Consider the following 18922-nt stretch of genomic DNA (forward strand, 5'->3'; position numbering starts at 1 on the left):
AGGAAAACTCTGCCTAACACAAAAAACTTTGGTAAGGATGTGGAGCTCTAAAGATCAACTTGAATCATCAGGGGATATTCATGCACAGAATTAAATAATTTCCTATAGTTTATATATTCAACTTACTCTTTTTATGTTGTCAGTTTAACCTTGGACGTGTTTTTTAAAGTTACTATATTCTGTTTTTATTTTTTTACATGGGAGTTGTTTTTTTCTTCTCTGTATTCCTATTGAGTAGATATTCTAAATCGGGTTCCCCGTTGCACCACTCTGATTAGTACACTCATGATTAGCTGCATCATTCCAAATCACGTAAACTCCATGTTTCTGCTCTCGTAATGACGAGGGGCACGGGAGGAGTTGAGACCGAGAGAGCACGCGGCACGTGAATGCTTTTGCACAGAACACTTTTAAAGTTTTTTATTTAAAATGGTCCTGAATCATGTATGATTTTCTCTCTGCTTCCCAAATGTACGCCACTGTTTGTTGGTTTGTCACATTAAATTCCAATGAAATGTTTATGGTTGTCATGTGACAAAATATTCAAGGCGTGTGAATACTTTTGCAAGCCTCTGTATTTCCTCTGATGTTTTTGTTAGATTTCATCAGGCGAGTCTTAACATCAGACAAAGATAACCTTTTTTTTGTTTAAATTATGATTGTAATTGTTGATTTTACAAAACGCTATCTATACTGACTTGGTCTTATGTGAAAAAAATATATAATCGGTTGTCCCACACTTGGCAGCAACAGCTGCTATAATAATTGGCAATCAGGCTTTTATATTTGCATTGGCTCATATTCTTCTTTGGAGGATTGTTTTAATTCAACCAATTTGGAGGGTTCACAAACATTAACAGCCGGTTTACAGTCGTGTTCCAGCATCTCAATCAATTCTGTCCAGACTCTGTCTGGGCCATTATAAAACCTTCATTTATTATAGCCGGCCGTTAAAGCAGCACGGTGGACTTGCTCCTGTGCTGGATGTCTCTCCTGTATAATCCAAGTGCCCTTTAGCTGAAGGTCACACAGTGATGGCCGGACATCCTTCTTTAGGTTTTTCCCAAAGGAAAACAGAATTCATGGATCCATCAGTTAGCAAAATCGCCCAGGTTCCCGAAGCAGCGAAGCCGGCACAGATCACATTACAATCGCAACGTGCTTTTTCTTAAAGGCCGCATTAGTTTGATGTAGAACGTAAGAGGACGCACGCCATCCAAAAAGTTTTGCAGGCATTCAAAATTCCTTCAATAAAGTGCATCGACGATCTGTTCTGGCAGCCCAAATTTGCACCAGTCTTAAATTGCGGTTGAATTGCAGATCTCACAAATTCAACCCAAAGTCCTCTCTTTTGGACAGCACTGCTCTAAATCAACTAGGTCCACATTGAATTCAGGGCTGGATTAACCAAATTACCCAAATTGGATTGTTATTAATCGTATTAATCCAAAATAATAAGATTAATAAAGTTAAAGTTAAAGTTATTCAGGGCATAAACATATTTCTCATATTCTTTCAGCTGAGCATCATGTAGGGAAATTATTTGTTAGAAAAGAAAAAACACTCAAAGCACAGTAACATGAATAATCATTGAAAGTGGTGGTATTGTGTGTTTTCCATGCTTTTATAGCACAATTAAGTAACTATGCGGCCTTTAGTTGTTGTAAAAATGCTGCATCAAATGTAACTTTGACATCGTATTTTGATGCCCTGAAATTGGCCCCTGTCTCTTTAAGAAGCTCCTGCTCTCACCGACATTTCGTCTTCTGCACGTCATCACAACAGTGCTCCTTTATTTTAACATTGGCAACCATTCATAGGAGCATTAGATGGAGAGGAAGTTCATATAAGTCTTGCAGTTTCACCAGGTGTCTGCCAATTGCTGCTGCCGCTAGTCTGGAGGAGCTGAGTGGAAAGAGACGCTTTGCAAGATCAGGCATTTAGGCATCACCAAATGGCCTCCACAGGCAATTCAAGGATTCCTCAAACATGCATGAAAGAATCAAAGCAACACTCCAGGTTTGTTTTCGATGAGGGAATAACTTCATAACATGTCATAAAGCTCAAAAAATCTATGTAGCGCTCCCACCAACACTTTTATTTAATAGTAAGCGATGTTGTGAAATGCACCTATTGCAGCTAGCAGCAGTAGTAAATCCATAAATCCTAATCCATCACATTAGTCTCAGCCATTAAAAATATTTCCACACTTGACAATGGGACAACTTATACGTACTTTTTCTTTGTTTTTTTTTTCCTCCACTTCCCCGTGTTGTGTGGCTTCAAGGTCGACATGATCTAGCGAGACGCGGGCTAGGCACAACTCTCGCAGAGTGAAAACCCAATTACCGTCGCAACACATCTGTTCCCAGAAAGGCATTAGGGTAACAGCGTGGTCTTTCCCAACTGGAGAGCATGGTTTCAGTCACAGAGACACACGCTACCTAAAAATGTGTCCTGGGTACACCTAGCCTTGATAGCTTCATAACACATCCGAGTGCAGAGCAGAAAGAAACCATTTAAATGTATTTTTCTCTCCTCACACAATCAAAAATTAATTTCCTGTTGCGAATCAAGAGGCAACTGTGTGCTAAAAGAGGGGAAATAAAAACGTGCTTGAGCATTGTTGAACACACTGGGATAATTTTTTTTTCTTTTTTCAATGATAATTATCAAGTAATTGTTAATAACAATAACAAAAACAAACAAAAAAAAACAAATCCAAGAAAAGAGAATTAACTTAAAAAGGACTTGTGAAACAAGTGGCATCCAAAACGCCTCATTTGTTCTCAGCATCCGAGGCTGTTTTCAAGTACGTTCGGGTCAGTTTGCCAGAAGATTGCCTTTCGGTGCCGTTTAAGGGACAAACGTGCTGAGTGGATCTGAACGCAATTCTGGGCCGGATCTGAGGCCGGTGTTGATATCTGGAGGCAAATGGCCTACTTTGTATTCGGGTCAGGCGTTGCAGTCATGGCTACAACGGCTAAAGAGGTCCCTGATGATGGAGTTAATTCCCACTCCTTCACTCCACTGCTGAGAAATCAGCTAATTCCCCATCGCCACGGTCACTTACGTTACTATCTCTGCACAAGTAGGGCCGAATATTAATCCACAGATAAAGCCTGAGGAGTAATGAAGACAACAGACCAGGTAGCAATATTCATTAGTCATTGCATCTCTTTATAAGACGATGACTTCCAGAGTCGTTAGTCTCCAATATTACGTCTATAACTGCAACCAGCCATCATCATTCACCTAAAAGCAAAGGTAATTCAAGGTCCCTTTGTTCATTAGGTTTGCAAAACATGTGCAGAAGCAGAGTCACGTGTGGAGCAACGAGATCTGAAACTCTAGTCTTATATGTTATTTGTCAAAAAAAAAAAGAAAATTGTCGAGTTTGACCAGTAATCTAAGGGTCTCCCCAGGATGACCTCTGTTTCTTCCAGATTATCAGACAGGTCAATGTAAAAGTTTTGGACACAAACATGATGGTGGCGTAAGAAGCAGAGACAACAATGGACACAACCAGAGGGGTTCATCAGTGAGCGAGCTCTCCTTCAGAGGATCTGACTGCTTTCTAATTAAAACTGAAGCACATTTCTCACAAATCACTTTCAAATGAGTTCATGATAATGCATGTAAATTAGGAAGGATGATTATTTTTTTCATATAGACAGACAGGAGGGACGTCAACAATATCAAGACTTGGATCTAATTAGTAGTCAGTCGCCATTAACTCTGTTTCTAAGTATTTAGTTTGAATCAGACAGATATTATTTCCACTATTTGATGTTAAACAAAAACGAAAAATCTGACTGTGAACCATTAAGCTGTTGATTCACTGGTCTAACACGCTACAAGGAAGATAAAATATTTCCAGATATTTGATCTAAACACGAGAATAGTCACAAAAAATAAGTTGTACCGTTTCTCCTAGCCAACTAGGAATGAAAAATCAATCCTCTGACAGTCTAGAGGGATAAAGTTCGAAACTTATTCCATAGGTGTGGGGCTGTTAGGAGGCGGTGTAAGTTTCTCACATCCCTGGTAGTGGTTTGCACTGTCAAAACATATTTATTCCAATGTATTTATTTGTTTCTGAAAACTTTATGTAAAGAAAAACTGAGATTTGGAACTTTAGGTTTCACATTTGTTATCATTAGATGTTTATTTGTACAGATTTTATATCATTAACAACAACAAAAGAATTTGTACATAATTGTCTATTTTTTGTGTGAATACACTGTTTTAAACCATTGCCTCTTGCAGTCTTAAGACATGGAGTCCCCTGTTCACTTTTACAAGGTTTTTTTTTTGTGTGTGTGGTTTCGGGAACTGACGGTCTGACAGAACAAACCCCCCATCTTCACAAAATGCTTTTGAACTTGTATTTTGGTGACGACTTTGTACTCTTATCCAAGTAGTATTATTTTGAATTAAACATGCTCTTACATTTGTAGAGTTCCTGGCTACTCTGCCCACCTCTGGTAGCATGAGATTACATACTGCCGAATCATTTGCAATATTTATATATCCATGAATTCTGTAGCAATGGAGCAGATAGAGGGGTGTCATGAACCGTGCCCTAAAGTCACAGCGATAGTATCAGAGTTTTCCCGTTATGTTCAAAACGAATTTTGCAGCAGCCTGGGTTCACTGGAGAGCCAATTCAAGTAGAATATCTTAATTTCTCCATTGAAACAAAAAACAAATTCACAACACTGTTTTTTCTGATAATCCCTGCATGATTGATTGTATGTAAAAGAGAAAATAAATGAAAGCTTACATTGATGTACTTCTTTTTTTATCAGCTGTATCACCATATCATTAAGAATCTATCATCACTCAATTGTAACAAATTTATCCTGCGCATCAACACATTAACTCAGCTCATCAGAACAGAAGCAGTTCAGATGATATCCTGGGGTATAGTTTGTGTTGTAAACAATAATATTCAAAATAAACACAGCAGTGACAACTTTTTATTAGGAAAATTAGAAATTAAATTGACTTTCCTCCAGTGTTTTCTTATCACACTAAGCAGCAATTCAAGTGTAACAGCTATTCCAGCATTAAAGATTATGAAAATCCAACATTTCAAGTCTCAAATTATGTGAAGGGAAAATTCACTGACATAGCAGGACAAGCAGATATTAGATTAAATTGGTAGCTACGTTTAAGGTCATGAGGAGAAAAAAAAAAGTAAATGAAATAAGTACCATGTAAGGAAGCAAAACATATATACAAAACAAAAAGAATCACGTAAAAACCTGAGATGAGGTCTCTACAATGCAGTTATACAAAAAACAAACAAAATAAAAAAAACATCAGAAAAAAATTAATAATGATGATATGAAAGTAATACATCTGGACAGTCTAAGTCTGTCTATAATTATAGTGGTTGTCAAAGTACCGGTCAACTTTTAATCCACTCATGGTTCTGTTCTGAGTCAGCAATTCTACAGAACCATTTGATATGTTCATTTATAGCAGGTACATTATTAAAAATTAGTACACAATTAAGCTGCCTAAATTCAGCATCATCATCATTACAGCAAAACATGACATGGACATTTCTGCCCCTAACTTAATCCACTTAGTTACAAATGCATAAAAAATATCTGATATGTAACAGAAAATCATCTCACATAATCAATACTGAATGAAGTGGTATAATCTACACACAAAACTTGTCAATACTTTTAAAACTTTTGTCTCAGTAAGTTATTTTTTTTTATCTAGAACATAAAAAAGTACATAAATTCAAAATAGTTATTTATTTTAAGATGACTAATAACTCCAGTGTTATTACATCAATTATATCATAATTTCTAGTTTTGGAGAAAAAAAAAAAACCTTTCTCAAAGGGCAAGTATCATTATTCCATTGTTCTTTTTTAATGTCTTTTTATGATATGATTTGTTTATCAAATGAACAAATCATATCAACCTTACCACATGTAGCAATAGCGTGAAGTCTCCTTTAAGAGCTAAACATTTTATGTAAAAGAAACTAATATCAGACAGGCTTAATGAGTTTAAGTCATATGATTGATGATGACCTTGAAATAACGTTTCGACATCAGCATCACTTTACTTCAGTTACATGCTGACAAATACAGCAGGAACTGATTATGTGGAGAAAAGGGGCACTTTCTGCTGCTTCCATTCACTTCCACTGCACAATTCACTAATGCAAGAGCCTGTCCAAGTAAAGCTGGTGGCATCTAAATAAATGAAGCAAAAACTTACTGCATATCACATTACGCATCTGCTCTGCCACCACAGAAGGCGGCCTCACCCACCGTATGTATTCTGAATATTTCGTAAATACTTTTTAATTTTGAAAAAAAAAAGAAAAAAAAAAACAAACAAAAAAAAAAAAAAGCCAGGTTAGATAGGATGGGAATGAAAATTGTTTCAAATGTTCTATTTGTTTACACTGCGTTTCCTCTCGTCAGTCAGATAAGTTAAACAGAATCTGTCGATCGTTTGAAAAGAAAAATTGGTTTCTGAATTTAATATTGTTTCTGAATCGAATCAGGTCCCTAAAATTCAGGATTGCTAGACAATAGAAGATTTGCATTTCTACTTTTAAATGCTTGGATAGGTTGCTTGTCTACTAGGTCTCCAAGCCATGGCTTTAATGTAACACATTTGACTTTGTTCTCTTAACTTGAAAAATAGTTATATCATTCCTTACTTTATGAATTTATATCAAAGCTTAAGAGTTCGCCATCAATACTTTTATCTGAGAAGTCCTTTGTTATATGCATCAATGCCCGAGTTTAACATTTTGAACACAACGTTGCCCCATACATATTTTGTCTCGAGTTGGATGATGAAAATTTTAACAGCCATTCAGAGCTTTAACCTAAACATAGAAGTTGTACAAAATATGACACGTGCCCTTAGAAAAAGATCTGTTCACCCTCTCACATGATAAGAGCAAGTGTTCATCTGCCAAAACAGATTATGTGGAAAGGCAAAAATCCCTTGTGATTATGAAAATGAACTAAATTTGCCTTTATGCCTAACAATACCATAGAAACTGACTTGATCGTTAAAATAAAACTACAGCTGTTAATAAAATGTAGCAAAACTGTGGCCAGTCCACCCACAGTTATAGCTACAATTGTAGTGCCTTGTGATTAAATGAGGTTGAGATGAGTTTTGGAGGTTGGAGCACAAAGGAGCATCAGTAGTGGCAGCTCATGCCCTGAAACTCCAGCTTCTCTGAAAAGGCTGGAATGGTTTCTTGAGGTTGAAAAGCACGAGGTGAGGTTTGAGCCGTGGGGCTTTCTCAGGAATGACAGCAGCTTTACTTTCCTCAGTGGGAAATCGTTTTTGGTACACCTCTGGGTAAGACTTCTGGAACTGAAAGGGGAAGAAATGTAATTTGTTATCAAGTAGAATGTCAAAGAACCCTTGTAAATCACACCTCTAGAGTCTCGGCAGAATTTTGGTTGTTAGTCGTAGTTGTTAATGACTTAACACGTCAGACTGAAACAGAAATTCAAAGACAGGGCTTTCCTTTTCAGAGAATACATTTTGCCTGGAAAAGAACAGAAACACTACTTCCCATCGGAAACTAACTCTGGCTTAGAGACTAATAAAGTATATGTGGTGTCTTTTATCAAGGTTCAGGACAAATTTGACTCACATTTGGAAGAATGCATCCACAGAGGACAGTGTGACCCGCCTTGGAAAGTTGATCTAAATGTTTTCTTAATCTGTCTCGATGTAGTCACCCCTGCAGCCACCACTCTCCATTTATCACCCTTATCGCCCAGGACAAATGTTAGCACCAGGCGTGAACAGAACCAACTGCTGTTTGCCAACAGGTTCCATTACTCTAAATTTTCTGGAACTGAAAAATCCAGTCATCACCAGAAGGAAAGGTGTTGATCTGGTTGGATGTGTGAGGGGAAATGCCCTCCCCCTCCTGAACTCGGTAAGAAAAGACTTACATGATAGAGGGAGAGAGAGACACACAGCGGATGAAGATAGACGTGTGAGAGATAAACACAGTTCATGAAAGAGAGAACATTTTACATTTTTCCCCCTTAGGAATATTCTGTCAAATATGTAAACGTATTCAAGACATTTTCAAGTATTTCTTCACCAGCTGTTGCATTTGTTTGTTTTAATGGTCATTACATAGATTACACCAATCAACTGCTGTACAGACTAATTGCTGTTATTAAAAGAAAGTAGGGGGGAGTAATGAAAGAAAAAATAATTACGTCTCTCCAACGCCCATGGCCAAGGCCCTAGAGGAAACACGGCTATGAAAATGCATACAGATGATTTATTATACTCCCATCTGGTGTTATGATGGTTAAGGTCATCCAACAACAATCCAAATAATGTGCACACTTTCTTATTGCAGTTTCTCTTATTGCACCACAGTTTCTCATTATTATCGCTGGATAGTGTCCACCTCTCAAGGCTGGATCTCTAAAGTGTCTTTGGTATAGCATAAAGTTAATTAGGGTCGGATTTTCTGCAGAAGAAAGACAATGCAGTGGTTTCCATGAAATGCACATGGAGGAGTTATGGATCCTTCCAGCTTATTGTTTGTGATAATTTTTTTTCCTATGTATGTTCGTACCTGTTTGAGTCTTTTCCTCTTGTCTTTTGCAGGGAGCTCTTGGTCTGCGATCAGACCTTCCAGCAGCTGCTGCAGGGGGATCTGTGTTCCTATAACTTTCTGCTCCTCACAGTCTACTCTCTTGATCTGTTTGCAGAAAGCCGGCGATGCACTGAAATCTGTATCCGAGCCTGCATATTTGATCTGACGGAAGAAGGAAAAGAAAATGTCCCATGAAATTCTCTGGTAGTTTTGAATTGGAAGGTCAGAAGTATAGCTGAGGGTGTGGTTATGCTCGACAGGACAGCCGAAATATAACGAGGGTCTACATCTCATCTATTGGTTAAGCTTTTGTTTTTTTTTAAAAAGTGCACATTCATATTTTACATGGCATGTCACCAAGACAGAGGATTTAATTCTCAAGACGCATTCAATTCAGTAATATTTTATGAATCCTAAAGGGAAATTAAATGATGGATGCAACTCATGTAATTTTTCTGAGTTGCTGTTGGCATAAAGAACCGCTGTAGCAGTCTTTGTTACATTGATTCTAGAGATGCCTCTGACTGCAGACAGTCTCAGGAAGAGGATGCTCAGGGTTGCTGGTTATCTCACGTTTAAAAACAACTGTAATGTAAAACAGAAAACACAGCGTTCTGGTGAGAGAGTCAGTATGATACCAAGGGAAATTCTGAAAAAGTATACCACTACTGGTAATGTTTTTTTTTTTTGCTTAAAATGTCATTTATACCCGATGATAACTAATGTCTAGTTCATATGACAGTATGTTAGAAATGTTGGCTGATTTTAAATACGTGACAGACCCCACACACACAACTACCAAATATCGTTGATAAAACAGGGTTGGCCCAGTAGTGTGTGTTGTCCACAGCAAAGACAACACAACTCACCATTCACAAACAGATTTCACTCATGAACATTCAGATGTCAAACTGGAAATCTGGCAAACCCTCGGGATCAAACGTAAGTTCAGAGCAAACAAATATGGCCGACGAGGAAGAAGCAGTGATGATAATTTGCAGACTACCTTCAACAGAGAAAATTAACAAAACGTAAAGACGTCTCCGATGTTCAAATCCAAGATTTGAGATAGAGATGTTCCGAGATCCTTCCAAGCAAATCAGATCACTCCAGCCACACGCCGCAGGAATACCTCATAAAATTTGATTTATCACAATAATCAGCGTTAGATTAGAAAAATGCTATTAATAACCATCCATCAACAGTATTAACACTGCAGCAAAAACATAGCCATGAGTTCATTTTTGTTCTCACTCAATATACTGACCCTATTATGAGTCTGTAATAAACCTGAAGACGAGCCATCCTCTGAAGACCTCTGCACTGCGTAGCAGCTACTGGACCATAAATAATTACTGATGCTCCCGTGTGCAATTAGGTTTAAAATGTTCTTGAGCTCCCTGACAAACAGCAGGATGGTGTTCAGAGGCTCCCTGTCTCGTTTAATTAGCTCTACAAGCTGCCTTCAGGGCCTTAACGTTTAGTTTTACCTACTGAATCAAGCGAAGAGTTATCTACACTTGTGTAAATAACTACCAGCAAAAAAAAAAAAAAAGAATCTCATACACAACACTCCATCCAGAGTGCGGTTTCAAAGCCCGCATGGTTGACTTTTACCATTAACAGATAATAGTCAACCATGACTGAATACAAATTGTCAGTGCTCTGCCTTCTTGATCCCTTGTGCTCTTGGAATAATATTAATGTGCAGAGGAATTGAACAAAACTCTACCACACTTTCTGACAATGAAGCTGTTAGGGAGCATACATTAAAGTATGGTGTTCTGTGTTTACATACTGCACAAAGCAAAAACCCTTCAAGCATCATGCAGTTTTTCATGCCACATATATTTAAGAGTTGCTTCATAATTACAACAACTTCCTCATAGATGTAACTTTACCACTACCTGCTCCAACCCTGATTCTCATTACTAAACATTTTGAAAAATGAACATACAGCACAGATGTTTCTAAACGGATCAGAAAAATTTAAAAAAAATAACAGATGGCTTTGAATTATTTGGAGTACATTTTGAGGAAAACAGTAGGGCCTCTTTTTCTGTAATAATATGCGACATCACGGTTGAATGTTTTATTAGATTGCATCAGCAGAACTACTATGAATTTAATCAATTTTATACCACTTTACACCTGTAGGACACAATCTCAGATTCTTGCTGGATAATGCTGCCAGGTTGTGCTGCTGTAATGAGGCGGTCATGTTATTTGAAATATCAATTATCTGTGTGATTTGGTGTTGATGAGACACATTATGACACAGAATCATGTGTTGTTAGTAAAATAAGGTAATTCTGTGGTGAAATTCATTTTTCCTTTTAATTTCTGCTCGACTTTGTCAGAGCCAAGACATTGTTTTCCTTCTTAGCTCTGATTCGTAACTCAATAACTGAATGAATCTAATCTAAACACCAACATGTTTTGGACTAAGTTTGTGTATTCTGGTATGTAAATTGTAATAGAATTAATTGGAAGTAAAACCTAAGTCAGCTCAGTCACAGATATTTAAAGGAAGAAAAACAAAAGCAGAACCTAGTGAGTTGAAGTTGGCTCATAACTTCTGTTTCGTGTTTGCGTTCTGTTTAAACATGACTGACCTGAGCTCTTTTCAAGTGTGACAGATGCTCCTCAACCTGGCAACGCAGCTTGGCATTCACTTGGGAGATCGCGCCGTGGTGCTCCATCATGAAGGTCACCAGTTTGGTAGCGAGCAACTCGTCCAAGTCCATGTCATCGGGGGAGCCCAGGACGCAGTGAGAGAACATCTGCACCATCTGCACACGGATCACAGAGGAACAGGAAATGGGCACCGACTTCATTATCAACACAATTACCGTAGCATAAGGACCAACGAAATAAATGACCAATCTTGTGCAGCTAATACTAAAGATATTTTGTATGTGTGCAGTGTTTCAGGTGATGCTTACAGTCTATCCCCAAGATGAACAAGTTTCCTAATTAACAGCAAGATTGGATTTTTAATACATGATGTAACTGTATAAGTCCTGATATTATATCAGCAGGATAGAATACTGCCTGGAGCATGTTGATGGCTGAAATAGGTAAGTGTTTTCTCTGCAACTTGCTAAGCAAAACTTGACCTGATATTAGTGGGGTTGTGTATGTAATCAAGCTTGTATGTATAATTTTGACCTAGGTTTAGACAATATATCAATAACAATTTATATCAAAATAGACATGTGATTAATATCAATAGATAAAACATCTGATAGAAATTTCAATATATGGAATATTCACTGGACTGCAATTCAGAAACATACAGCATTATGGGACTTGTAGGCAGAGGAACGGCTTTAGTTGCTCAATCTCTCTGAGAAAGGTCGGTGGTGGCAACAACTAACTCGCTCTTTGGTTACCTAGCAACAACCTCTTGCGTAACTTGCGCAGCAGCAGTTCCAGGTTTTGCCGCTGCGCCTCATAACTGCTTAAAAGTAAAAAAAAACAGCATGGAGTGAAAACTGTGGATAAAACAAAATATGTAACGAAACCAGTTTGGCAGTATTTCAAACAAAAAAAAATAATCCAAATCATATTATTAATAATTATCAATTGACTGATATGAAATGCATATACCGTGACAAGTTTTTCAGCCACGTCCAGCCTTGTTTTGACCCCATGAGAATTAGAGACCAGAAATTCAAACTTATGCTCCCAGTTGTTGTTAACCCTGACTGTAGATGTATGCTGCATTATCAGTCAACAGTGAAAAAAGGAACAGATCAAACAAATTACTAAAATTATAACAACCTCGTCAGTTGCGACAGAAGGCAAACTCTACTTATTGCTGCAAGCTTTTCATAAATATCACCACACATGTTCTGCAATTGTCAGAGTGCTCTTATGTAGAACATGCCACGAGCTCAGTAAAACAGAAAGCCTGTACGGCTGAACACAGAGATTAAACTGAGGGAAGTCGTACCAGCGTGCGGGTAGCAATAGTGTCGTTAAGAGGAGGCAGGCGGGGATTGTGGCAGACGCGAGCCATGAGGCGCAGTAAAAGCTGGAGCCGTCTGCGGTTTGGCGGTGGCAGCAGCAGGCAGCTGACTTGAAGGGCCTCGATGGCTTTATCCTGCTCCTGTAGCAGGCCTGCAAACACGGAGAGAGACGAGTTCTGCTCTCTGAGGGGGCAAAGACTGCATAAGGTATGGAAAGTCAATGTGAATAACTCACTGAGGATGTTGACAAAGACCTCGTAAAGATGGAAGGTCAGCAAAGGCTCTTTTAGTTTCTGATAATAATCTGCTACGGTCCTCAGAACATCTCTCTCGAACCCTGGGTACAGCGGCTGTTTGGCGTCGTTGCCTTCAGGCCCTGGGCGGAAAAAGTCAAAGAAAGGTTAGCAACACTTTATTTGAAAGGCTGAGCATAAGACTGACATGACACTGTCATAAACCTGGCATAACACCTGTCATGGATATGAAGGAGTACTTTTCGAATGTTGTCATGAATTGTTGCATTACAAGTATCACCTTTGCACCAAAAGATACTTACAGTTTGCAAGGCATTTCATTGCTGAGACCACCCAATACGGCATGTCCTCTGGAAATGCAAAAATATGGTTCTTTAATAACCATAACAATAAATAAAACAGTACATTTTTAATCAAATGAAAAAGGAATCGTCCAGCATCATACCAGCTTTGTTTTCCAGTACAACTATGCCTGTTTTATTAACATTGAAGATATTGACAACAATGTCTTTCCCATTCACATGTGCTGGGTTTAAAATTCCATCCAACGACTTCAGGCCCAGAACTCTCTGCAAACTAAAGGAACAACACTCTAAAGTTAGTATGAAAAAACGAGACAAATAACTAAAAAAAAACAAACAAACAAAAAAACAGGAATGATGCAAGTCATGTGAAATGAAAACACACTGTGTGATAGTCATCGATTTCCAGATGTGGTCCACTTGTTTGGAAGTCACTTCCCTCCTACGTATGAGCTTGCATTCATGCACATCTCCAATGGCAACGCTGTGTCTTTTATTCCATAAGTCTGAAGTCTTGTTGAAATGGATCCGTAAAATAGGGAAAAGAAGATTAACGCCAAGCGAGACAGCAATCCAGTGAAACAATACGATGACTAAATATTTACATGACAGAGAGAACAGTAATGAATGTATTCTTTGACGGCAATCCATTAAAATAAAAGTGTCTCAATCCATATCTAGGGGTGACAAAATAACCGAAATGAGAATAATTATTTATTGGGTTTTTTTTCTGTATGTACAGGAAATAAAAAGTCGATAAATCTCCATATATCTGGATGAAGCCACAGAAAGGAGCGAAACGTCCGTGGCCTTTTCTCACCAGTTCTGCAGATTTCTGAGGTGCAACATTTTCTTTCTGAGGCAGTTCCTCGTAGTCATCCCAGCGGATGAGCCTGGGCAGGTCGCTGCCGTCTCTCCATGACGGTCTTGTTGGAAGAGACTTGAGCGGAGACATTGTGGGGAACCTGAAAGAGAAAGATGACAGCACCTAAGACGGGACGAAACTAAAAAAACAAACAAAAAAAAAAACAACGCTGTGAAGTTTGATTTCGGAGACAAGACACGGGGAAGAGCAAAACAATATTTGTATCTAATTAAAATAAGATTGACATCAAATCACAAATGTATTATTGAGATGCACCTGCACATACAACATTATTGAGTAAGTACAAATCTTTTGTCTACCAAGTGAAATTACCTGCATTTTTAAAATCCCATGCCTTCGTTACCTGTACAGATGGCTGTTGTCTTCAAAGTCCTCTGTCCCGTGGCGTCCTTTGACGTCTTCAATCACGTGGGCTTTAAAGAACTTCCTGAGCAGCTGCAGAGTCTGGTAACGTGTTACCTCGGGCCCAAAGTTGTAGTTGCTTCGGAGCAGCTCATGAAGGTAATCCACTGCCTCTGAACCGGTGAAAGTGCAGTCGTAGCAGCGAAAGTTCGCCCAGTGCCTCCGTAACGGCATACCTCCACGAAAAAGCTTAATGGTTTCATTCCACTGCATTAGGGAAACACAGAAGGTGTTAAAAACAAAAAGAAACGTTTAAAGGAAATCTGCTAAGATGTTTGACATCTAATAAACACTCAGTAGATGCTCTAACATCAAATACTTTGCCACAAGAAATTCTTTCATAACAAGAAATGAGATTCGGTAGTTTCAGGAAGGCTTTGAATGTTCAATCAGCAAATATTAATCATTTTGCATTGGAAAAGTAGCTGACGGTTGCTATAGTTTCAATCATTATAGACGGCACCTCAGACATACATTACAAGATAGTCAGAAATATTCTGTCAACTTCAAATGAATACAGCCATTTTAAACCTCTCTAGCTATTCAAATAAGTCCTTTACAGGACATGAAGATCAGCTATATAATCACAACATTTGCATATTTGAGTGTTGTAGTCGGTCAGCTCCTGATAGAGTTAATTGAATGGATGGGAGAAAAGAATAAAGTCAATCAGATTCGGAGCAGACAGACGAGGTTGCATAAGCGTCAATAAGGCTCAACAAGTGCTAAATGGTATATAGTTATACAAAAAATAAAAAATAAATAAAAAAAATTCTTAACACTGGCCTTGAGACGATTGGGGAAAATGACCAGAATCGCTGGAAAAATAGCAATAAAAATAAGTATCTGCTGTACAGAAGGGAAAACTCAATGAGAGCTCTCCTTTTTAAAAAGATAGAGAATCTCAGAACAGATTCTATAGCGATTGAAATAAATAGTCCCTTTGAAATAATAGCAAAAGAACACAATAATTTTTTCCAGATTCTGCTTCACTGTCTTTCTATGGTGTTTACTGGGGCCGCAGCGCCAACGCCAAGGACTTTTCAATAGACCTGCACAGCTAATATTATTACTTGAGTGTTTCCCTACTACAAGCATCTGCTGCGTGGGAAGATTTTCCATTGCATGGGATGGGCAAATTGAATTACAATATATTTTTATCTTGGTGTGTTCCTCAGTCTTTAATATAGAACGACACAGTATAATTACAATTAAAATCAATCCTCATGCTCAGCTCTAGTCAGATGTTGATAAAACCAGCATGGGGCATACATGGTTTTAATAAGGTTGTTTTCCAGGGTTGAGTGAGTAAGAACATACAATTTAAGATGTTTTTAAAACGTGAACCAGCTATTTACTCTGTATTTAAAGTGAATTCCTGTGATTTTTTTTTTATATTGTCAAATCTGTCTGAATAAAGCTAATTTAAAACCTCTAATCCACTGAGGTTATACAAGCAGCATAAATATGAATTCATGCTCTGTTGCATTAATATTTCCAGTGATACTTTTACTTTAATGTAGCAGAAATGTTACACTAGGAAAGGTTACACAAAGATATTTTGGTAAATTTTAAGATGCTGTATATTAATACTATGGCCATACAGCAAACCTTTCAATAAAACCATCTCAGAATGAAAGTAAGAATCTCTCTATATATATTTTTTTGTTTGAGATACACCACTCTGCCTGGACTGCATGCTTGCACAATGACCTACCATTTCTGAAAAAGTGGCCATACATCTATCCAGATCAAATTCTTGTATGTTGTATTATTTAGTCCATCTTGGGAAAAACCCAAACGACAAATGAATAATTGACACCCAAATTTATTGTGATGTTAATAGCTTTATGTAACCTTTTGACAAAAAACACTGTTTGTTATCAGCAGTTACTCAAGTGCAAATGGAGCAAAGTTCCAAGTCACAGGATGAGTACATTGTGTTTCATGGTTCTCTTTCAGAAGCGATATTGATTGTTTTAGTGTCAGTAAATTGAATTTTAATGTAATCTAGTCGTTTAGTTAGAAGTCAGGCTTGTAGAGTGGCCATATTATAAAGAGATGCTAATTAAACGAGCATTATACACCATTGACAATCACAAGGAAAACATACACTTTTCCACTTCACTCACGTTACCCAAACGAGCAAGAAACTCACCAGCTTCGTGGCCCGGTATGGCCCGGCTCCGATAACTTGGCCTTCCATGCCCTTATAGCCACACGAGCGAAAACATGAAGCTATAAAGTATTAAAAATGATCCCAAAACGGCAATAAAAAAAAATAGTGAGCCAGGGCAACATAGACGGAGGCGTTGCTGCCAACTTTGAATCTGGTGCGTCACTCGGATTAGGCAACGTGACTGGACGGCGAACTAGTCACGTGACCTGCACAGTAACGCTCGAAGGGGCGATGATTTACGAGACAGACTACTGGATTAACACGAGAAATGATTTTTAAAAACAGGCTTCTCACTCAGTTTTAGGCTTTAACATGTAAAATTGTCTGAATTTAACGAAGTTCTGAATGTGTGCGCGTTTGTGAGCGCAGCTGTGCACGTGGAATCCCTTTGAGTGGGTAGAACAGCAATACATAAATTTAAAAGTCAATTTATTACAGATTACTGCAGATGATTTCTGATTGGTTAGAACTTGAAAACACTAAAATACACCCAGGACCATTGCTGTTAATGCCTCAGTTTCTGTCAATTAAAAAGTACTTATAAATATTTATGAATGCATTATATATGCACTCATATGTTTATGAGTGAACTGACCACAATCAAAGCACAAATTGTACCTAGACATTTTAAATTATCCTATAGTTATGCAATGACGGCAAGCTGCTGGTATAGCCTTTTCATTCAAATGAACTTTTCTGGCAAAAATTACATGCACAAACAAGGAATTTGACTTTGGTTTCAAGTGCTCACACTGTGCACACATTAAGCATAGTCAAAGCAATGCTTCAAAATAACAATGATTGCAGGTATCGTCAGGAGGGGAAAACTGTATGTGTCTGCAGAGGTGACCTTCAAATCAGAAGTGGACCCCTGTGGCAAATAATCTAAAGTGGTTCAAAGCTTCTCGAAAGATGTGCCATCCCTTGAAACTGTTTTAAATGAGAAACCCTTTGGACAGCTGGAGAGATGTGTTCTCTACAGGTTCTTTAATAGCATACTAACTACAGCATAAGTAGATTGGTTTCTTTACTCTGTGCAATAATAAACAATCTTTCACATCCAGGTTATATCATCAGCAATATGGTGAATGACTGAACTGGACCGCTACATCAACACTCTGAAATGTTTGATCTCAGATGTTGTTTAACTCTGTCCTCAAACATGAGCTAAGACTTGTAGAGAAGTTATCAGTTTATCACAGTTATCAAACATTTCAACATGTCCAAAAAAATATTTGGCATCCTGGCTTATGTGGTGAACAAAATCGTGTATGCTACAGTGTTAGATGTGCCGTAAGGTGATGTCAGTTCCTATGATGTCATAAAGCAATTAAATCAAAAAGCTGATACATAATAATTAGACAGGGGTGTGCATAAGGCTGACATGACACTGTCATAAACATGACACAACACCTGTTATAAAGATGAGGGATTCTTCGGATTCTTCATAAAGTTGTCATGAAGTGTCATTCGGTAAAAAATAAAAACTTTTAATGCTAAGTTCCAAAAAGACTCACATTAAATGATTTTACCTGCTTGCTGCCAAATTATATCAATCAGTCCCTCAAGTTTCCTGAGAATTAACGTGGAAATTCACGCAAAATCAACACATTGTGCCACTAACTGGGAGTTTATTGCAGATTTCTCCTCAAAAATTGTCAAAAACTTTCTTACTTGTACTAAACAGCTGCCTCCGCTTTAGCTGATGTCAGATTATACTCCATGATCTATACAGCGAGTAATAAAAAATTGTACTAACCGTCGTAAATAAGCGCAAATATTTCCAAATTAGTATCACAAACACTTTGCACAAAAAAAAATCACAAGAAGAAGCACAAAATCCTAGAGGGACTGAAAAGATGTTCAATAATATAATCTAATTTTATCAGTTTGTGAATAGCTTTTATCGATACATTCTGGTTCTACCGGCCCTTTAAGAGCATTCATGATCTTGATTTGGCCCAGAACGAAAATGAGTTTGACACCCCTGCTCTAGATCTTTGTAGCATTAGAAGGGGAACATCACAGCCTGCTTGTTGTCCTCATTAAATAGGATCAATCTTTTAGAGTGATCCAACATAACAGCCTGACTGCACTGGCAGCAGCATGTTGTACATTCTAACCGTGTCATCTGACAATTATACCTTCTAACATTGCTATTGCTTGACATGGCAGCTCCCATGTTGCTCTGAATGGTCAAAGGATACAATTGGCAGAGGCAAAGTTAAGACATTGATAGACTTACTAACAAGTCAGGATGCTGAGACAGCAATCTGTGGCATCGGCTGTGG

The 18922-nt window shown here is 38.0% G+C and overlaps 1 protein-coding gene across 2 annotated transcripts; it reads right to left on the reverse strand.

The window, feature by feature from the left end:
• Positions 1 to 4963: 4963 nt before the first annotated feature.
• On the reverse strand, positions 4964 to 16773 carry LOC106962947 (DEP domain-containing protein 1B). 2 transcript variants are annotated; one of them, XM_015057622.1, is made up of 11 exons: positions 16611 to 16771; positions 14394 to 14659; positions 13985 to 14129; positions 13550 to 13677; positions 13308 to 13438; positions 13165 to 13212; positions 12844 to 12984; positions 12593 to 12759; positions 11250 to 11426; positions 8614 to 8796; positions 4964 to 7376 (listed from the first exon to the last, which is right to left on the reverse strand). In XM_015057622.1, the coding sequence occupies exons 1-11, from the start codon at positions 16656 to 16658 to the stop codon at positions 7212 to 7214; spliced, it is 1599 nt and encodes a 532-aa protein (XP_014913108.1). In that variant the 5' UTR covers positions 16659 to 16771; the 3' UTR covers positions 4964 to 7211. The 2 variants fall into 2 exon arrangements, with proteins under 2 accessions (XP_014913108.1, XP_014913107.1); XM_015057621.1 differs by lacking the exon at positions 4964 to 7376 and adding an exon at positions 7405 to 7964 and having other exon boundaries at positions 16611 to 16773.
• Positions 16774 to 18922: the final 2149 nt, after the last annotated feature.

Source organism: Poecilia latipinna, unplaced genomic scaffold, assembly GCF_001443285.1.
Source record: "Poecilia latipinna isolate Pla-1442-1.1 unplaced genomic scaffold, P_latipinna-1.0 Scaffold1476, whole genome shotgun sequence".
Lineage (NCBI taxonomy): Eukaryota > Metazoa > Chordata > Actinopteri > Cyprinodontiformes > Poeciliidae > Poecilia > Poecilia latipinna.

Excerpts from the sequence above, each read along its gene's own strand:
- LOC106962947 (XM_015057621.1), bottom strand. The coding sequence starts at position 16,658 with ATGGAAGGCCAAGTTATCGGAGCCGGGCCATACCGGGCCACGAAGCTG. Across the intron at positions 13,213-13,307 it reads TGTACTGGAAAACAAAGCTG|AGGACATGCCGTATTGGGTG; the intron begins GTATGATGCTGG and ends TTGCATTTCCAG. Across the intron at positions 12,760-12,843 it reads GGTCTTTGTCAACATCCTCA|GCCTGCTACAGGAGCAGGAT; the intron begins GTGAGTTATTCA and ends CCGTGTTTGCAG.